The sequence below is a fragment of the Gallinula chloropus genome (assembly GCF_964237585.1).
Source record: "Gallinula chloropus genome assembly, chromosome: 1".
Lineage (NCBI taxonomy): Eukaryota > Metazoa > Chordata > Aves > Gruiformes > Rallidae > Gallinula > Gallinula chloropus.
In genome coordinates, this window is record NC_140085.1 from 936,302 (window position 1) to 954,527 (window position 18,226).

The window sequence follows — 18,226 nt, forward strand, 5'->3', positions numbered from 1 at the left end:
TGTGCTGTGTGCTGTGTGCCATGTGCCGTGTGCCATGTGCCATGTGTCATGTGCTGTGTGCCATGTGCCGTGTGCCATGTGTCATGTGCTGTGTGCCATGTGCCATCTGCCGTGTGCCATGTGTCCTGTGCCATGTGCCATGTGTCATGTGCCATGTGCTGTGTGCCCTGTGCCGTGTGCAGTGTGCCATGTGCAGTGTGCCATGTGCCATGTGTCATGTGCCGTGTGCCGTGTGCCATGTGCCGTGTGCCATGTGCCGTGTGCCAAGTGTCATGTGCCATGTGCTGTGTGCCATGTGCCATGTGCCGTGTGCCGTGTGCCCTGTGCTGTGTGCCCTGTGCCGTGTGCAGTGTGCCATGTGCAGTGTGCCATGTGCCATGTGTCATGTGCCGTGTGCCGTGTGCCATGTGCCGTGTGCCATGTGCCGTGTGCCAAGTGTCATGTGCCATGTGCTGTGTGCCATGTGCCATGTGCCGTGTGCCGTGTGCCCTGTGCTGTGTGCCATGTGCCGTGTGCTATGTGCCGTGTGCCATGTGCCCTGTGCCATGTGCCCTGTGCCATGTGCTGTGTGCCATGCTGTGTGCCGTGTGCCATGTGCTGTGTCCCCTGTGCCGTGTACCATGTGCCCTGTGCCATGTGCCGTGTGCCCTGTGCCGTGTGCCATGTGTCATGTGCCGTGTGCCCTGTGCCGTGTGCCATGTGTCCTGTGCCATGTGCTGTGTCCCCTGTGCCTTGTGCCATGTGCCCTGTGCCGTGTGCCATGTGCTGTGTGCCGTGTGCTGTGTGCCATGTGCCGTGTGCCCTGTGCCATGTGCCATGTGCTGTGTGCCATGTGCCGTGTGCCATGTGCTGTGTGCCATGTGCCATCTGCCATGTGCTGTGTGCCCTATGCCCTGTGCCATGTGTCATGTGCCATGTACCGTGTGCCCTGTGCCATGTGCCCTGTGCCCTGTGCCGTGTCACATGTGCCATGTGCTGTGTGCCATGTACCGTGTGCCGTGTCCCATGTGCCCTGTGCCGTGTGCTGTGTGCCATGCACCGTGTGCCCTGTGCCGTGTGCCATGTGCTGTGTGCCATGTGCTGTGTGTCGTGCCATGTGCCATGTACCGTGTGCCGTGTGCCATGTGCTGTGCCACAGCAGTGCCAGCTCACCTGGCTGCACCATCCCAGGCAGAGCCGAGCTTTGCAGCCGGGATTTTCATTGGCATCGGTGCTTTGGGTGCCTGCATGGCATGGGCAGGGCATGGCACGGCATGGCATGGCATGGCATGGCATGGCATGGCATGGCATGGGCAGGGCATGGCACGGCATGGCATGGCACGGCACGGCACGGCATGACATGGTACAGTATGACACAGTGCAGCACAGCATGGCACAATACATCATGGCATGGCACAGCATGGTACAGTGCAGCATGGCACAGTACATCATGGCATGGCACGGCACATCATGGCACAGCATGGCATGACCGTAGTGCAGCATGGCACAGTGTGGCATGGCATGGAATGGGTACATCATGGCATGGCATGGGATAGTGCAATACAGCACAGCATGGCACGGCATGGCACAGCATGGCATGGTACATGGTGGCATGGCATGGCATGGTGCAGTACAGCACAGTACATCATGGCACAGCATGGCACGGCACAGCACGGCATGGCACGGTACATCATGGCACTGCATGGCACAGCATGGTGCAGCGCAGCACAGCATGGCACAGCATGGCATGGCATGTTATGGTGCAGCACAGCATGGCACAGCACGGCAAAGCACAGCACAGCATGCTGCAGTATGGCACTGCATGGCACAGCATGGCATGGCACAGCATGGCACAGCATGGCATGGCACAGCATGGCAAAGCGTGGCACATCATGGCACACCATATCATGGCACACCATGACATGGCACATGGCACAGCACAGCATGGCACAGCATGGCAGAGCATGGCACATCATGGCACAGCATGGCATGGCACAGCATGGCACAGCATGGCATGGCACAGCATGGTATGGTATGGTGCAGCATGGCATGGCACAGCATGGCACAGCGTGGCACATCATGGCACAGCATGGCATGGCACAGCATGGTATGGCACAGCATGGCATGGCACATCATGGCACAACATGGCATGGCGTGGGTGGGTGGGGGGACAGGAGGGTGAGGTCTGGGTGCTGTGGGTGCCAAGCCATGTGCCGGGGGGGGGGGTGTGTGTGTGATCCCAGTGCCACCCCTGCTCTAAAAACACTGACCCTGCTCTACAATTACCACTCAGCACCCGCTGCTGGCAGGGAAAGGGGCCCCCCCTGAGCTGCACCCCCCTCAAGATGCCCCCCCACCACTGAGCTGCCCCCCCTGAGCTGCCCACACACGCCCCCCCCCCAGAGCTGCCCACCCATCAGTGGGAGCAGCTCTGGCTGCACTGCACAAGAGCCAGGGGCTGGGGGGGGGCTGGGGGGGGCTGAGGGGGTGGGGGGGGGGGTTGTGGGGGGGTGCTGGTAGAGGCTTCAGACTGCAGCACTCAGCCTGTGTCCTGGGGATGGAGGGGGGGGTTTGGGTTTATTCCCTGTGATTTAGGCAGTGAGGGGAGTTCAGGGAGGGGGATGGGGGGGGGGGGGATGGGATGTGGGAGATGTGACCCCCCCACACACCTCCTCACTGCAGCCCCCCCTCTCCTCCCCCCTTCAGCTCACGCTGCTCAGCCCTGCGGCTGTGAGTCAGCCAGAGATGGATGGATGGATGGATGGACGGACAGGGGGATGTCCCCATCATCCCGTTGCCATGGAAACCGAAGGGCATCACCCTCCGCATCCCCCCTCCCCAGCAAAACCTTGCGACTCCCCCCTCCCCCCCTCAGCCATGCTCCAGGGATGGAGCATGGGGTGTCAAGGAGGACACCCCCCTGCACCCCAGAGGGGCCTCTGTCCCCTGTGTGTCCCCCCCCTCCCCTCAGAGGGTCCCACCACAGCTCCAGACCCCCAAAATGCAGGTGCCCATCACCCTCTTCCTCCTCCCTGGGACTGTGGAGCTGTAATCCTCCTCCTCAGGGGATTAGTTCTGGAGGGATGAAGCTGCTGCAATCGAGGGGTGGGGGTGGGGGGGCACTCAGCTACCCCATGGAGGATTTTTGGGGGGGTCCCTCCAGCCAACAGCCCCATGGCAGAGGGGTACAGGCAGACCCCTGCCCCCCTAAGCCAGCCACACGCATCGCCCTGGGTCAGAGAAGGGTGCAGGGAACGTCCCTTCCCAAGGGGATTTGGCTCCCCATCCCTTCAGGGGGTCCCCACCCCTACAGGGGGGGGTCCCCCAAAATGCCCCATACCCCACCCTGGCTGCACCCCAGAGCTGGCAGCATGGGGCTGTGCCAGCCTGTGCCGCAGCTACCGGAGCAGCGGTGCCGGTACCCGGCTGTGCCACGGGGGCTGATGGAGACATGAGCCAAACCACCCCCTCCCCCCCACCCCAGGAGCCCCAGCACCACCTGCCCCACCCCAGTGAGAAGAGGGGGCAGCGGGTGACCCCCCCCACATCCCTGCCCAACCACACCAGTTGGGCTCATCCATCCCGGTGCTACCGGCATCGTGCTGGTGATGCCCGGCACAAGTGGGATGAGCTGGGTGAGATGCAGCCATGCATCCCATCACCCTGGGGCTGGGGGTTATGGGGTGTGGGGGGGGTCAGCTGGGGAATTAACCCCCCCCCACACCCCACTCTGCCTTCCTCACCAGTGCCTGCCAGCACCCAGACCCCCCGCTCGGCTCAGCGCGGGCAGCGGGCGAGCCGGCAGCTGCGGCTTTGTTAGAGCCCCCATCGAAATTCCACGTGCATCCAGGCCAGATGGGGAGAAAACAGGGTGGGGGGGGGGGAAACGGGGAGGGGGGGGGACGTGGGGGGGTCGGCACAGGAAGGAGAAACGCAGCCAGAGAAGCTGTGGATGGTGGGGGGGGGGTGGGGGGGGTGGGTGCCTGAGCTGTGCCATCCCGGCGCATACGTTGTGCCCCCATGAGGGGCTCAGGGCACCCCCAGGGCTGCTGGCTGTGGCAATGTGACCCCCCCAAGGGGCTCAGGACCCCCCCAGGGCAGCTGGCTATGGCATTGTGCCCACCCCAGCTTCCCCACCCCCAGGCAGACGGGGGGTACCCAAGCCGTGCCATCCCGGTGCACACATCGTGCCCCCCATGGCACCGAGGGGCTTAGGAGCCCCCAGGACAGCTGACTATGGCAATGTGCCCCCCACAAGGGGCTCAGGACCCCCCCAGGGCAGCTGGCTATGGCATTGTGCCCCCCCAAGCTTCTCCAACCCTGGGCAGAGGGGGGTACCCAAGCTGTGCCATCCCGGTGCACATGTCGTGCCCCCCCTGAGAGTCTCAGGACACCCCCAGGGCTGCTGGCTATGGCAATGTGCCTCCCCCCCAAGGGGCTCAGGACCCCCCCAGGACAGCTGGTTATGGCAATGTGCCCTCCCAAGGGGCTCAGGACCCCCCCAGGGCTGCTGGCTATGGCATAGTGCCCCCCCCCAGCTTCTCCAACCCCGGGCAGAGGGGGGTACCCAAACTGTGCCATCCCGGCACACACGTCGTGCCCCCCCTGAGGGGCTCAGGGCACCCCCAGGGCTGCTGGCTATAGCAATGTGCCCCCCCCACAAGGGGCTCAGAACCCTCCCAGGGCAGCTGGCTATGGCATTGTGCTCCCCCCCACACACACCGAGGGGCTCAGGACCCCCCCAGGGCAGCTGGCTATGGCATTGTGCCCCCCCCAGCTTCCCCACCCCCAGGCAGATGGGGGGTACCCAAGCTGTGCCATCCCAGTGCACACATCGTGCCCCCCATGGCACCGAGGGGCTTAGGAGCCCCCACGACAGCTGGCTATGGCAATGTGCCCCCCCCAAGGGGCTCAGGACCCCCCCAGGGCAGCTGGTTATGGCATTGTGCCCCCCCCAGCTTCTCCAACCCCGGGCAGAGGGGGGTACCCAAGCTGTGCCATCCTGGCACACACGTGCCCCCCTGAGGGGCTCAGGGCACCCTCAGGGCTGCTGGCTATGGCAATGTGCCCCCCCTCAAGGGGCTCAGGACCCCCCCAGGGCAGCTGGTTATGGCAATGTGCCCTCCCAAGGGGCTCAGGACGCCCTCCAGGGCTGCTGGCTATGGCATTGTGCCCCCCCCAGCTTCTCCAACCCTGGGCAGAGGGGGGTACCCAAGCTGTGCCATCCTGGCGCACACGTCGTGCCCCCCCATGGCACTGAGGGGCTCAGGACCCCCCAGGGCAGCTGGCTATGGCAATGTGCCCCCCGCCAAGGGGCTCAGGACCCCCCCAGGGCAGCTGGCTATGGCAATGTGCCCCCCCCCCAAGGGGCTCAGGACCCCCCTCCAGGGCAGCTGGCTATGGCAATGTGCCCCCCCCCAGCTTCTCCAACCCCGGGCAGAGGGGGTACCCAAGCTGTGCCATCCTGGCACACATGTCGTGCCCCCCCTGAAGGGCTCAGGGCACCCCCAGGGCTGCTGGCTGTGGCAATGTGACCCCCCCGAGGGGCTCAGGATCCCCCAGGGCAGCTGGCTATGGCATTGTGCCCCCCCCCCAGCTTCTCCAACCCTGGGCAGAGGGGGGTACCCAAGCTGTGCCATCCCGGTGCACACATCGTGCCCCCCATGGCACCGAGGGGCTTAGGAGCCCCCACGACAGCTGGCTATGGCAATGTGCCCCCCCCAAGGGGCTCAGGACCCCCCCAGGGCAGCTGGCTATGGCATTGTGCCCCCCCCAGCTTCTCCAACCCCGGGCAGAGGGGGGTACCCAAGCTGTGCCATCCTGGCACACACGTGCCCCCCTGAGGGGCTCAGGGCACCCTCAGGGCTGCTGGCTATGGCAATGTGCCCCCCCTCAAGGGGCTCAGGACCCCCCCAGGGCAGCTGGTTATGGCAATGTGCCCTCCCAAGGGGCTCAGGACGCCCTCCAGGGATGCTGGCTATGGCACTGTGCCCCCCCCAAGGGGCTCAGGGCCCCCTCCAGGGCTGCTGGCTGTGGCAATGTGACCCCCCCGAGGGGCTCAAGACCCCCCCAGGGCTGCTGGCTATGGCATTGTGCCCCCCCCCAGCTTCTCCAACCCCGGGCAGAGGGGGGTACCCAAGCTGTGCCATCCCGGCACACATGTCGTGCCCCCCTGAAGGGCTCAGGACCCCCCCCAGGGCAGCTGGCTATGGCAATGTGACCCCCCCGAGGGGCTCAGGACCCCCCCAGGGCAGCTGGCTATGGCATTGTGCCCCCCCAAGCTTCTCCAACCCTGGGCAGAGGGGGGTACCCAAGCTGTGCCATCCTGGTGCACACATCGTGCTCCCCATGGCACTGAGGGGCTCAGGACCCCCCAGGACAGCTGGCTATGGCAATGTGCCCCCCACAAGGGGCTCAGGACCCCCCCAGGGCAGCTGGCTATGGCATTGTGCCCCCCCCCAGCTTCTCCAACCCTGGGCAGAGGGGGGTACCCAAGCTGCGCCATCCCGGCGCACACGTCGTGCCCCCCTGAGGGGCTCAGGGCACCCCCAGGGCTGCTGGCTATGGCATTGTGCCCCCCCCCCCACTGAGGGGCTCAGGACCCCCCCAGGGCTGCTGGCTATGGCAATGTGCCCCCCCCCAAGGGGCTCAGGACCCCCCCCAGGGCTGCTGGCTATGGCAATGTGCCCCCCCCTCCCCCGAGGGGCTCAGGACTCCCCCCAGGGCTGCTGGCTATGGCAATGTGCCCCCCCAAAGGGGCTCAGGACCCCCCCAGGGCTGCTGGCTATGGCAATGTGCCCTCCCCAGCTTCTCCACTGCTGGGCTGAAGTGGGCAGGATCCCTCCCCAGGCAGGATCCATGCCCACCCCTGCATCACTGCCTGCATCAGCATCTGCACCCACATCTGGATCTGTGCCACAGCTGTATCCATGCCACATATGTATCTGTGCCACATCTGGATCTGTGCCACAGCTGTATCTGTGTCCACATCTGCACCCACATCCACCTCTGCATCACGGCCCACACCCGTACCCGAGTCCACATCTGCATCCCTGCTCACATCTGCAATGGTGCCTGTATCCGTGCCACATCTGTATCAATGCCCACATCTGTATCCGTGCCCACATCTGCAATGGTGCCTGTATCCATGCCACATATGTATCCCTGCCCACATCTGTATCTGTGCCCACATCTGTATCCCTGCCCACATCTGCACCACAGCCATCTCTGCATCCCTGCCCACATCTGCATCGGTGCCTGTATCCGTGCCCACATCTGTATCCATGCCCACATCTGTATCCGTACCCACATCTGCACCCACAGCTACCTCTGCCCACATCTGCATTGGTGTCTGTATCCATGCCACATCTGTATCCATGCCCACATCTGTATCCATGCCCACATCTGTATCCGTGCCCACATCTGCATCAGTGCTTGTATCCGTGCCACATCTGCATCCATGCCCACATCTGTATCCATGCCCACATCTGTATCCATGCCCACATCCACCCCCACAGCCACCTCTGCACCCCTGCCCACATCTGCATAGGTGCCTGTATCCGTGCCCACATCTTCATTGGTGCCTGTATCTGTGCCACATCTGTATCTGTGCCCACATCTGCATCGGTGCCTGTATCTGGCCCACATCTGTATCAGCGCCACATCTGTATCAATGCCCACATCTGTATCCGTGCCCACATCTGTATCTGTGCCCACATCTGCACCACAGCCACCTCTGCATCCCTGTCCACATCTGCATCGGTGCCTGTATCCGTGCCCACATCTGTATCTATGCCCACATCTGCACCCATGCCCACATCTGTATCCATGCCCACATCCACCCCCACAGCCACCTCTGCACCCCTGCCCACATCTGCGTAGGTGCCTGTATCTGTGCCACATCTGTATCCTTGCCCATATCTGCATCGATGCCTGTATCTGTGCCACATCTGTATCCGCGCCACATCTGTATCAATGCCCACATCTGTATCAATGCCCACATCTGTATCCGTGCCCACATCTGCACCACAGCCACCTCTGCATCCCTGTCCACATCTGCATCGGTGCCTGTATCTGTGCCCACATCTGTATCCATGCCCACATCTGTATCCCTGCCCACATCTGCACCCACAGCCACTTCTGCACCCCTGCCCACCCCTGTCCCCATGTCCACAACTCCGCTCGCAACCACATCTGGATCCACACCCACATCTGGATCCATGCCAGGAGCATCCATGGCCTTGGGAGCATCCCCAGGGGGGATCAGGGGCATCTCAGGGTGGGGCTGGTCCCCCCCACCCCCCCATCCCCACCCTGCACCCCTCTGGCTGTGGGAGAGGGGACCCAGGGGGACGCACCAAACGGACCCGGTGACACCGACGCTTCAACCCAAGCTCAGGACACCTTGATGATGTCACACCCAAACTGAAGGGGATGCAGCAGCATCCCCTCACCCCACACCCAGCATCACTCCCAGGGTGCACCCACGGTGCTCGGGGTCCCCTTCCCCTGAGCAAAGCACCCCACAGCACCCACACCCACCACCCCGCAGCGCAGCTGGCAGCGGCCCATCGCTCCCACCAGGGTGGCCAGCATCCTTTGGGACAGCAAAGGGAAGGAATTCCAGGGGTTTGGAAAGGGAACACCGCTCCCCCAAAGGGTGATTTAGCTAATTAGGATGAGCTCAGGCACCCAAGGGCGTTCATTGCTGCCCGGGAAGGTCCTGCTGGCAACGTGCCGCTGGCCTCCATGGTGCTGCTGCCCATGGGCAGGGATGGGATGGGGGGATGCTGTGCACCCCTGTATCTGCTGAGCACCCCCTGTATCTGCTCTGCAGCCCCAGTATCTGCTGAGCACCCCCTGTATCTACTAAGCACCCCCATTCATGTGCTGTGCACCCCCTGTATCTGCTGAGCACCCCCTGTATCTGATCTGTACCCCCATGTATCTGCTGTGCCCCCCATGTATCTGCTCTGGACCCCCATGTATCTGCTGAGCACCCCCTGTATCTGCTCTGCACCCTGTGTATCTGCTGAGCATCCACTGCACATCCCTCTTCAACCCCCCTGTATCTGCTGCACATCTGCCCTGCATCCCACATGCATCCTCCCTGCATCCCCTCTGTATCCTTCCTGCATCCTCCTGCATCCACCCTGCATCCCCTGTGCATCCTCCCTGCATCTGCCCTGCATCCCACATTCATCCCCCCTGTATCTGCCCTGCATCCCCTCTGTATCCTTTCTGCATCCTCCTGCATCTCCTGTACATCCTCCCTGCATCCTCCCTGCATCCCCTCTGTATCCTTCCTGCACCCCCTCTGCATCCCCCCTGCACCCCCTCTGCATCCCCCCTGTACCCTCCCTGCATCCACCCTGCATCCCCTGTGCATCTGCCCTGCATCCCCTGTGCATCCTCCCTGCATCTCCCCTGCATCCCACATTCATCCCCCCTGTATCTGCCCTGCATCCCCTCTGTATCCTTTCTGCATCCTCCTGCATCTCCTGTACATCCTCCCTGCATCCTCCCTGCATCCCCTCTGTATCCTTCCTGCATCCCCTCTGCATCCCCCCTGCACCCCCTCTGCATCCCCCCTGTATCCTCCCTGCATCCTCCTGCATCTCCTGTACATCCTCCCTGCATCCCTCCCTGCATCTGCCCTGCATCCCCTGTGCATCCCCCCTGCATCCCCTCTGCATGTGCCCTGCATCCTTTCTGCATCCTCCCTGCATCCCCCCTGCATCCCCTGTGCATCCTCCCTGCATCCTCCCTGCATCCTCCCTGCATCCCCCCTGCATCCCCTGTGCATCCTCCCTGCATCCTCCCTGCATCCCCCCTGCATCCCCTGTGCATCCTCCCTGCATCCTCCCTGCATCCTCCCTGCACCCCCCCTTCATCCCTCTCAGCTGCAGGAGCCACTGCTGGCTCCAGGAGCTCTTCTCCCAGTCTGTATCCATGGCTGGGATTCCTCCAGCTCCAGTGGAAGACCTGACACTTGGATGTGTCATTAGGTTTGCTGTGTCATTAGGGTCACCCAGGGCCACCTTTCCAGCCTGTCCAGATCCCTCTGGATGGCTCCTTTCCTTCTATTGTGCCAACTGCACCACCCAGCTTGGGGTCATCTGCAGACTTGCTGAGGCTGCACTCAATGAATTGGAATGAAATGAAGTGAGATAAAATAAAATAAAATAAAATAAAATAAAATAAAATAAAATAAAATAAAAAATAAAATAAAATAAAATGAAATGAAATAAAATAAAATAAAACAAAATTAAATAAAATGAAATAAATTAAAATGAAATAAAATAAAATGAAATAAAATGAAAAACATAAAATAAACCAAAATAGAAAAAAATAAAAGAAATAAAATAAAATAAAGTAAAATGAAATAAAATAAAATAGTGAAACAAAATAAAATGAAATAAAATGAAACAAATTAAAATGAAAGAACATAAACCAAAATGAAATAAAATTAATAAGATAAAATGAAATAAAAAATAAAGTAAAAAATAAAATAAAATAAAACAATACAAAAGAAAATAAAGTGAAATAAAAGATATTAAAATAAATTAAAATGAAGTAAATTAGAATAAAATGAAACAAAATTTAAAAATAAAATAAAATTAAATTAAATAAAATGAAATTAAATAAAATAAAAAAAATTAAAATAAAAAGTTAAAAAAATTAAACAATTAAAATAAAATAAAATAAAATAAAATAAAATAAAATAAAATAAAAAATTAAAATAAAAAGTTAAAAAAATTAAACAATTAAAATAAAATAAAATAAAATAAAATGAAATAAAATAAAATGAAATAAAATAAAAAAATTAAAATAAAAAGTTAAAAAAATTAAACAATTAAAATAAAATAAAATAAAATAAAATAAAATAAAATAAAATAAAATAAAATGAAATAAAATAAAATAAAATAAAATAAAATAAAATAAAATAAAATAAAATAAAATAAAATAAAATGAAATAAAATAAAATGAAATAAAATAAACTGAACTGAACCAAAGGGAAGATGAAGCAGCCCAGGAGCAAGGGGAGCAGAAGGACAGACACCGCCGAGCGGAGCCCGAGGGGACGGCTGTGCCCACCCGCCCGGTGCGGCCGCCCAGCGACACCCCGGGCATCGCCCCCGTGGCACATGGCGGGACAGGGCGGCACGTGGTGGCACCCGCCATGGGACCGGCGCCGTCACCCAGCTGCACCGCGGGGGTGCCACAGCCGGCACTGCCCAGCGACGGGTCCACACCCGTCCCCGGCGGCGCCAGCACCGAACCGCGTGTGGGGAAGGCGGGTGATGTGGTGACAGCCGGACGCGGTGACAGCCAGATGCGGCGACCCCCGGACGCGGTGATGGCTGGACACAGGGACCGTCAGACGCGGTGATGGCTGGACACAGGGACCGCCAGACGCGGTGACTGCCGGGTGCAGGGACAGTCGGACACAGTGATGACCGGCACACGGTGACAGCCGGACACGGTGACGGCCGGACGCAGTGACCCCCAGACACAGTGACAGCCAGACATGGTGGCAGCCAGATGTGGTGACCCCCAGATGTGGTGACCCCCAGATGTGGTGACAGCCGGACACGGTGATGGCCGGACATGGTGACCCCCAGATGTGGTGACCCCCAGACACAGTGACAGCCAGACATGGTGGCAGCCAGATGTGGTGACCCCCAGACGTGGTGACAGCCGGACACAGTGATGGCCGGACACAGGGACAGCCAGACGCAGTGACCCCCAGACGTGGTGATGGCCAGACGTGGTGACCCCTGGACGCAGTAACACCCAGACACAGTGACAGCTGGACGTGGTGACCCCCAGACATGGTGACCCCCGGACGCAGTGACGGCTGGACACGGTGACCCCCAGACAGGGTGAGAGCCGGACACAGGGACAGCCGGACATGGTGACCCCCGGACGCAGTGACCCCCAGACACAGTGACAGCCGGACATGGTGACCCCTGGATGCGGTGACCCCCAGACACAGTGACAGCCGGACATGGTGATCCCCAGATGTGGTGATGTCCAGACACAGTGACAGCTGGACGCAGTGACCCCTGGACACGGTGACCCCCAGACGCAGTGACCCCTGGATGTGGTCACCCCCAGATGCTGTCACCCCCAGACACAGTGACCCCCGGACACAGTGACAACCGGACACAGTGAACCCTGGACGCAGTGACCCCAGATGCAGTGACCCCCAGATACAGTGACAGCCGGACGCAGTGACCCCCAGACACGGTGACCCCCGGATGCAGTGACCCCTGGACGCGGTGACCACCAGACGCGGTCACCCCCAGACGCGGTCACCCCCAGACACGGTGACCCCCTGACGCAGTGACCCCTGGACGCAGTCACCCCCAGACCTGGTGACCCCCAGATGTGGTGACCCCTGGACGCAGTGACCCCTGGACACGGTCACCCCCAGACGCGGTGACCCCTACACATGGTGACCGCCAGACGCATTGACCCCCTGACGCAGTGACCCCTGGACGCAGTCACCCTCAGACCTGGTGACCCCCAGATGTGGTGACCCCCGGACGCAGTGACCCCTGGACACGGTCACCCCCAGACCTGGTGACCCCCAGACGCGGTGACCCCTGGACACAGTGACCCCTGGACGCGGTCACCCCCAGATGCATTGACCCCTAGACATGGTGACCCCCAGACATGGTGACCCCCGAACACAGTGACCCCCAGATGCAGTGACCCCCAGACGTGGTCACCCCCAGACATGGTGACCCCCAGACGCATTGACCCCCTGACGCAGTCACCCCTGGACGCGGTCACCCCCAGACCTGGTGACCCCCAGATACGGTGACCCCCTGACGCAGTGACCCCTGGACATGGTCACCCCCAGACGCAGTCACCCCTGGACATGGTCACTACCAGACCTGGTGACCCCCAGACATGGTGACCCCCAGACGCAGTGACCCCTGGACACGGTCACCCCCAGACCTGGTGACCCCCAGACACGGTGACCCCCTGACGCAGTGACCCCTGGACACGGTCACCCCCAGATGCGGTGACCCCTAGACATGGTGACCCCCAGACATGGTGACCCCCAGACATGGTGACCCCCGAACACAGTGACCCCCAGACGCAGTGACCCCCAGACGCGGTCACCCCCAGACCTGGTGACCCCCAGATACGGTGACCCCCAGACGCAGTGACTCCTGGACGCGGTCACCCCCAGACCTGGTGACCCCCAGACGCATTGACCCCTGGACACGGTCACCCCCAGACGCGGTGACCCCCAGACGCAGTGACCCCCAGACGCGGTGACCCCCGGACGCAGTGACCCCTGGACATGGTCACCCCCAGACGCAGTGACCCCCGGACACATTGACCCCCAGACGCACTGACAACCATCACACAACACCCAGCACCCCTGACCCCCCCACCAAACCTTCTCCGCGCCCCGCGAGCGTCTCCCAGCCCGCGGGGTGCCGGCGCGGTGCCGGCGCGGTGCCGCTGTGCCGCGGTGGCGCCGGGCGTCGCCTACCTCTCGCTGCAGCACCAGCTCCTTGGTGAAGTGGGTGGCCTCCTCGCTGAAGGGTTCCCCCTCCTGCACCAGCCCCGGAAGGTTCCGGGCGCCCCGCGGACACTCGATGCCTGTGGGAGGAAGAGGAGGAAGAGGAGAGTGAGGGGAGAGGGTCTGGGGAGGACAAGGGGATGCTGGGGTGCAGGGGGGCTGGGATGGGGCAGCTACTGGGACAGGGGGAGGGTCCCCCACCCTGGGATGGGGTGGGGGGGGAGCCTGGGGGAGTTGTGAGGGGAGTGAGGAGGGGGACAAGGGGATGGGGGGTGTGGGGATGGGGGGACAGGGGGACACAGGGACAGGGGGACATGGGGATAGGGAACAGGGGGACATGGGGACACAGGGACAGAGGGACACAGGGACAGGGGGACATGGGGATAGGGAACGGGGACATGGGCACAGGGACAGGGGGACACAGGGACAGGGGGACATGGGGACACAGGGATGGGGAGACAAGGGGACACAGGGACAGGGGGACACAGGGATGGGGCACAAGGGGACAGGGGGACAAGGGGACACAGGGATGGGGGGACATGGGGATAGGGAACAGGGGGACATGGGGCACAGGGACAGGGGGACACAGGGACAGGGGGACATGGGGACACAGGGATGGGGGGACAAGGGGACACAGGGACAGGGGGACATGGGGCCATGGGGATAGGGAATGGGGACATGGGGCACAGGGACAGGGGGACACAGGGATGGGGGGACATGGGGACACAGGGATGGGGAGAAAAGGGGACACAGGGACAGGGGGCCATGGGGATAGGGAAGGGGGACATGGGGCACAGGGACATGGGGCACAGGGACATGGGGACACAGGGACGGGGGTTGGGGGACATGGGGACACAGGGATGGGGGGACATGGGGATAGGGAACAGGGGGACATGGGGCACAGGGACAGGGGGACACAGGGATGGGGGGACGAGAGGACACAGGGACAGGGGGACATGGGGATAGGGAATGGGGGGACAGAGGGACAGGGGGACAGGGAATGGAGAGACACAGGGACAGGGGTTGGGGGGACATGAGGCACAGGGACGGGGGGACATGGGGACAGGGGGCCAGAGAGACATGGGGATGGGGGGACATGGGGACATGGGGACAAAGGGACAGGAGGACATGGGGACATGGAGACAGGGCCAGAGGGACACGGGGACACAGCGACGGGGTGACATGGGGACAGGGTGACGTGGGGACACAGAGACAGGGACAGAGGGACAGGGGGACACGGGGACAGGGAAACAGGGACAGAGAGACGTTGGAACACAGGGACAGAAGGATGGGGGGACACAGGGATGGGGGGACAGAGGGACAAGCCAGCAGGGACAGTGGCGTGGGGAGGGCTCCCTGGGGAGGTGTGTCCCCCCAGCCCCAGCACTGCTGCACCCCACTGCACCCACTGCACCCTGGCCCCCTCCCACCTCCCCCTGACTCTGTTCACCCCACAGCACCCCACTGCACCCCACTGCACCCCATGGCACCCTGCTGCACCCCACTGCACCCCGCTGCACCCCACTGCACCCACTGCACCCCATGGCACCCCACTGCACCCCACGGCACCTCACTGCACCCCATAGCATCCCACTACACCCACTGCACCCCATGGCACCCCACTGCACCCTACTGCACCCACTGCACCCCGCTGCACCCCATGGCACCCCACGGCACCCTGCTGCACCCCACTGCATCCACTGCACCCCACGGCACCCCATGGCACCCCACTGCACCCTACTGCACCCACTGCACCCCATGGCACCCACTGCACCCCAGCCCCCTCCCACCTTCATCTGACTCTGTTCACCCCACAGCACCCCACTGCACCCCATGGCACCCCACTGCACCCTACTGCACCCCACTGCACCCCATGGCACCCTGCTGCACCCCACTGTACCCCATGGCACCCCACTGCACCCCACTGCACCCTGCTGCACCCCATGGCACCCACTGCACCCTGCTGCACCCCATGGCACCCACTGCACCCCACTGCACCCCATGGCACCCTGCTGCACCCCACGGCACCCACTGCACCCCACTGCACCCCATGGCACCTCACTGCACCCACTGCACCCCGGCCCCCTCCCACCTCCCCCTGACTCAGTTCACCCCATGGCACCCCACTGCACCCCATGGCACCCACTGCACCCCATGGCACCCTGCTGCACCCACTGCACCCTACTGCACCCACTGCACCCCGCTGCACCCTGCTGCACCCACTGCACCCACTGCACCCTGCTGCACCCTGACCCCCTCCCACCTCCCCCTGCCTCAGTTTCCCCAGAGCAGGGTAACCCCCCCCTCCCCCCCAGGCTCTCCCTGGGTGCTGATTAACCCGGGAAGTCCTGCGTTACTAATTGTGTTTTCCATAATGAGCCGTTAACGAAGGGAGGGCAATTAGGGGGAACCACAGCCCGGCCCTGCCACCCAGGGTCCCCACGGGGGTCCCCACGGGGGTCCCCACCAGCCTTACAGAGGAGGATGAGGAAAGGGGAGGGGGAGGTGACTAACGATGTCCCTGTGACCCCCCCTTGCCTGTCACATCCCTGGAGCACCCTGGCCCCGTGGTGACAAGGTGGGGTGACAAGGTGGGGTGACAAGGTGGGGTGACAAGGTGTGGTGTCACCGGGACACCGGGTGTGCCATGAGTGCTGGCTGCCCCAGGGGGGGCACAGGGATGTGAACATCCCCCCCATGGGGAGCATCCCAGGGCATCGTGCAGCTTCCCTGGGGTACCCCACAGCATCCCTGAGCATCCCAGGGCATCCTGCAGCTTCTCTTTGGTACCCCACAGTATCCTGGGGTACCCCACAGCATCCCTGAGCATCCCACAGCATCTCTGAGCATCCCAGGGCATCCTGTAGCTTCCCTGGGGTACCCCACAGCATCTCTGAGCATCCCAGGACATCCTGGAGCATCCCTGGGGTACCCCACAGCATCCTGGGGTACCCCACAGCATCCCTGAGCATCCCACAGCATCTCTGAGCATCCCAGGACATCCTGTAGCTTCCCCGGGGTACCCCACAGCATCCTGGGGTACCCCACAGCATCCCTGAGCATCTCAGGGCACCCTGCAGCATCCTGGAGCATCCCAGGGCATCCTGCAGCATCCCCGGGGTGCCCCACAGCATCCCTGAGTGTCCCACAGCATCCCTGAACATCCCAGGGCATCCTGGAGCATCCCAAGACATTCTGCAACATCCCTGGGGTACCCCACAGCATCCTGGGGTACCCCACAGCATCCCTGAGCATCCCACAGCATCCCTGAGCATCCCAGGGCACCCTGCAGCTTCTCTGGGGTAACCCACAGCATCCTGGGGTACCCCACAGCATCCCTGAGCATCCCACAGCATCTCTGAGCATCCCAGGACATCCTGGAGCATCCCTGGGGTAACCCACAGCATCCTGGGGTACCCCACAGCATCCCTGAGCATCCCACAACATCTCTGAGCATCCCAGGGCATCCTGTAGCTTCTCTGGGGTACCCCACAGCATCCTGGGGTACCCCACAACATCTCTGAGCATCCCACAGCATCCCTGAGCATCCCAGGGCACCCTGCAGCTTCTCTGGGGTACCCCACAGCATCCTGGGGTACCCCAAAGCATCTTGGGGTACCCTACAGAATCCCTGAGCACCCCACAGCATCCTGGAGTACCCCAAAGCATCCCAGGGCATCCTGCAGCATCCCTGGGGTGCCACACAACATCCTGGGGTACCCCAAAGCATCCTGGGGTACCCCAAAGTATCTTGGAGCATCCTGGGGTGCCCCACAGCATCCCTGAGCACCCCACAGCACCCTCAGACACCCAGCAAAGACCCCATCTCACCACACAGTGCAGGACCTTCCCTGCTGTGATGGTGCAGGCAGCTGCCAGGGGGTCATGTCCATGTCCCCCCCCCAGTGGTGAGGGGACCCCCCCATCCCTGCCTGTGCCCCCCCATATCCATCAGTGATGACATCCCACCCAGGACCACCCCAGCAGCACCCAGACCCTCCCACACTGCAGGTCCCTGAGGAGCAGGGACCACCCCCACCCCCACAAACCCCCACCCCAGGGGATGCTGATAGAGGAGGGGGGGGGGGGGCAACCTCTGCAGCCCCTTCCCCAAAAGCTGCCAGACCCCCACCATGGTGCCCCCCAAAAAGCCTGGTTGTGAGTGGGAGGAAGGAGTGGAGATGCATCTATCTCCTCTTCCTCCTCTTCCTCCTCCTCCTCCTCCTCCTCACTGGCACAGGGCTGTGGTGAGGCCATGGCACGCAGCCCACTGCCAGCATCACCAAGCCAGGAGCATGTGAGGGGGGGAAATGTGTGTGTAGGGGGGGAAATGAGGAGCAGGAGCTGCCAAGACTGTGTCTTCCCTTCCTCTTCCTCCTCCTCCTCCTCCTCTTCCTCCCCCCTGGAGGGAGCAGGCTTTGGGGGAAGGGAGCAGCGACTGATGCACCGTGATGGCAACATGTCTTTCCCAAGAGGAACTAATTGGGAGAATTAATTAATGAGCCCTGGAATTAAACATGACATGGAAAGCAGAGCGTGGGGGGGTGGCAAAGGGGGGGGGGTTATCCTCCTGAGGCACTGGGGGATCCTGGAATACAAACCCCCACCCCAACCCCGAGCTGGCAGCTTGGGATGTCACCTTGGATCTGGTCCCCCACCTCTGATGTCTCCTAATGGCACTAAGCCCAGGGATGGATACAC

General features: G+C 61.5%; 1 protein-coding gene across 1 annotated transcript in view; it reads right to left on the bottom strand.

Annotated features, from left to right (window-relative positions):
* Positions 1-13,224: 13,224 nt before the first annotated feature.
* The window catches only part of SND1 (staphylococcal nuclease and tudor domain containing 1), a gene marked incomplete at its 3' end in the record, with an annotated part of 86,381 nt that continues 81,379 nt past the window's right edge, over positions 13,225-18,226 (bottom strand). Inside the window, exons 16-17 of the mRNA XM_084263974.1 lie at positions 13,395-13,605; positions 13,225-13,294 (exon numbers count right to left, since the gene is read on the bottom strand). Of these exons, the coding sequence (XP_084120100.1) occupies positions 13,225-13,294; positions 13,395-13,605 (281 nt within the window). The remainder of the gene's footprint in view (positions 13,295-13,394; positions 13,606-18,226) is intronic.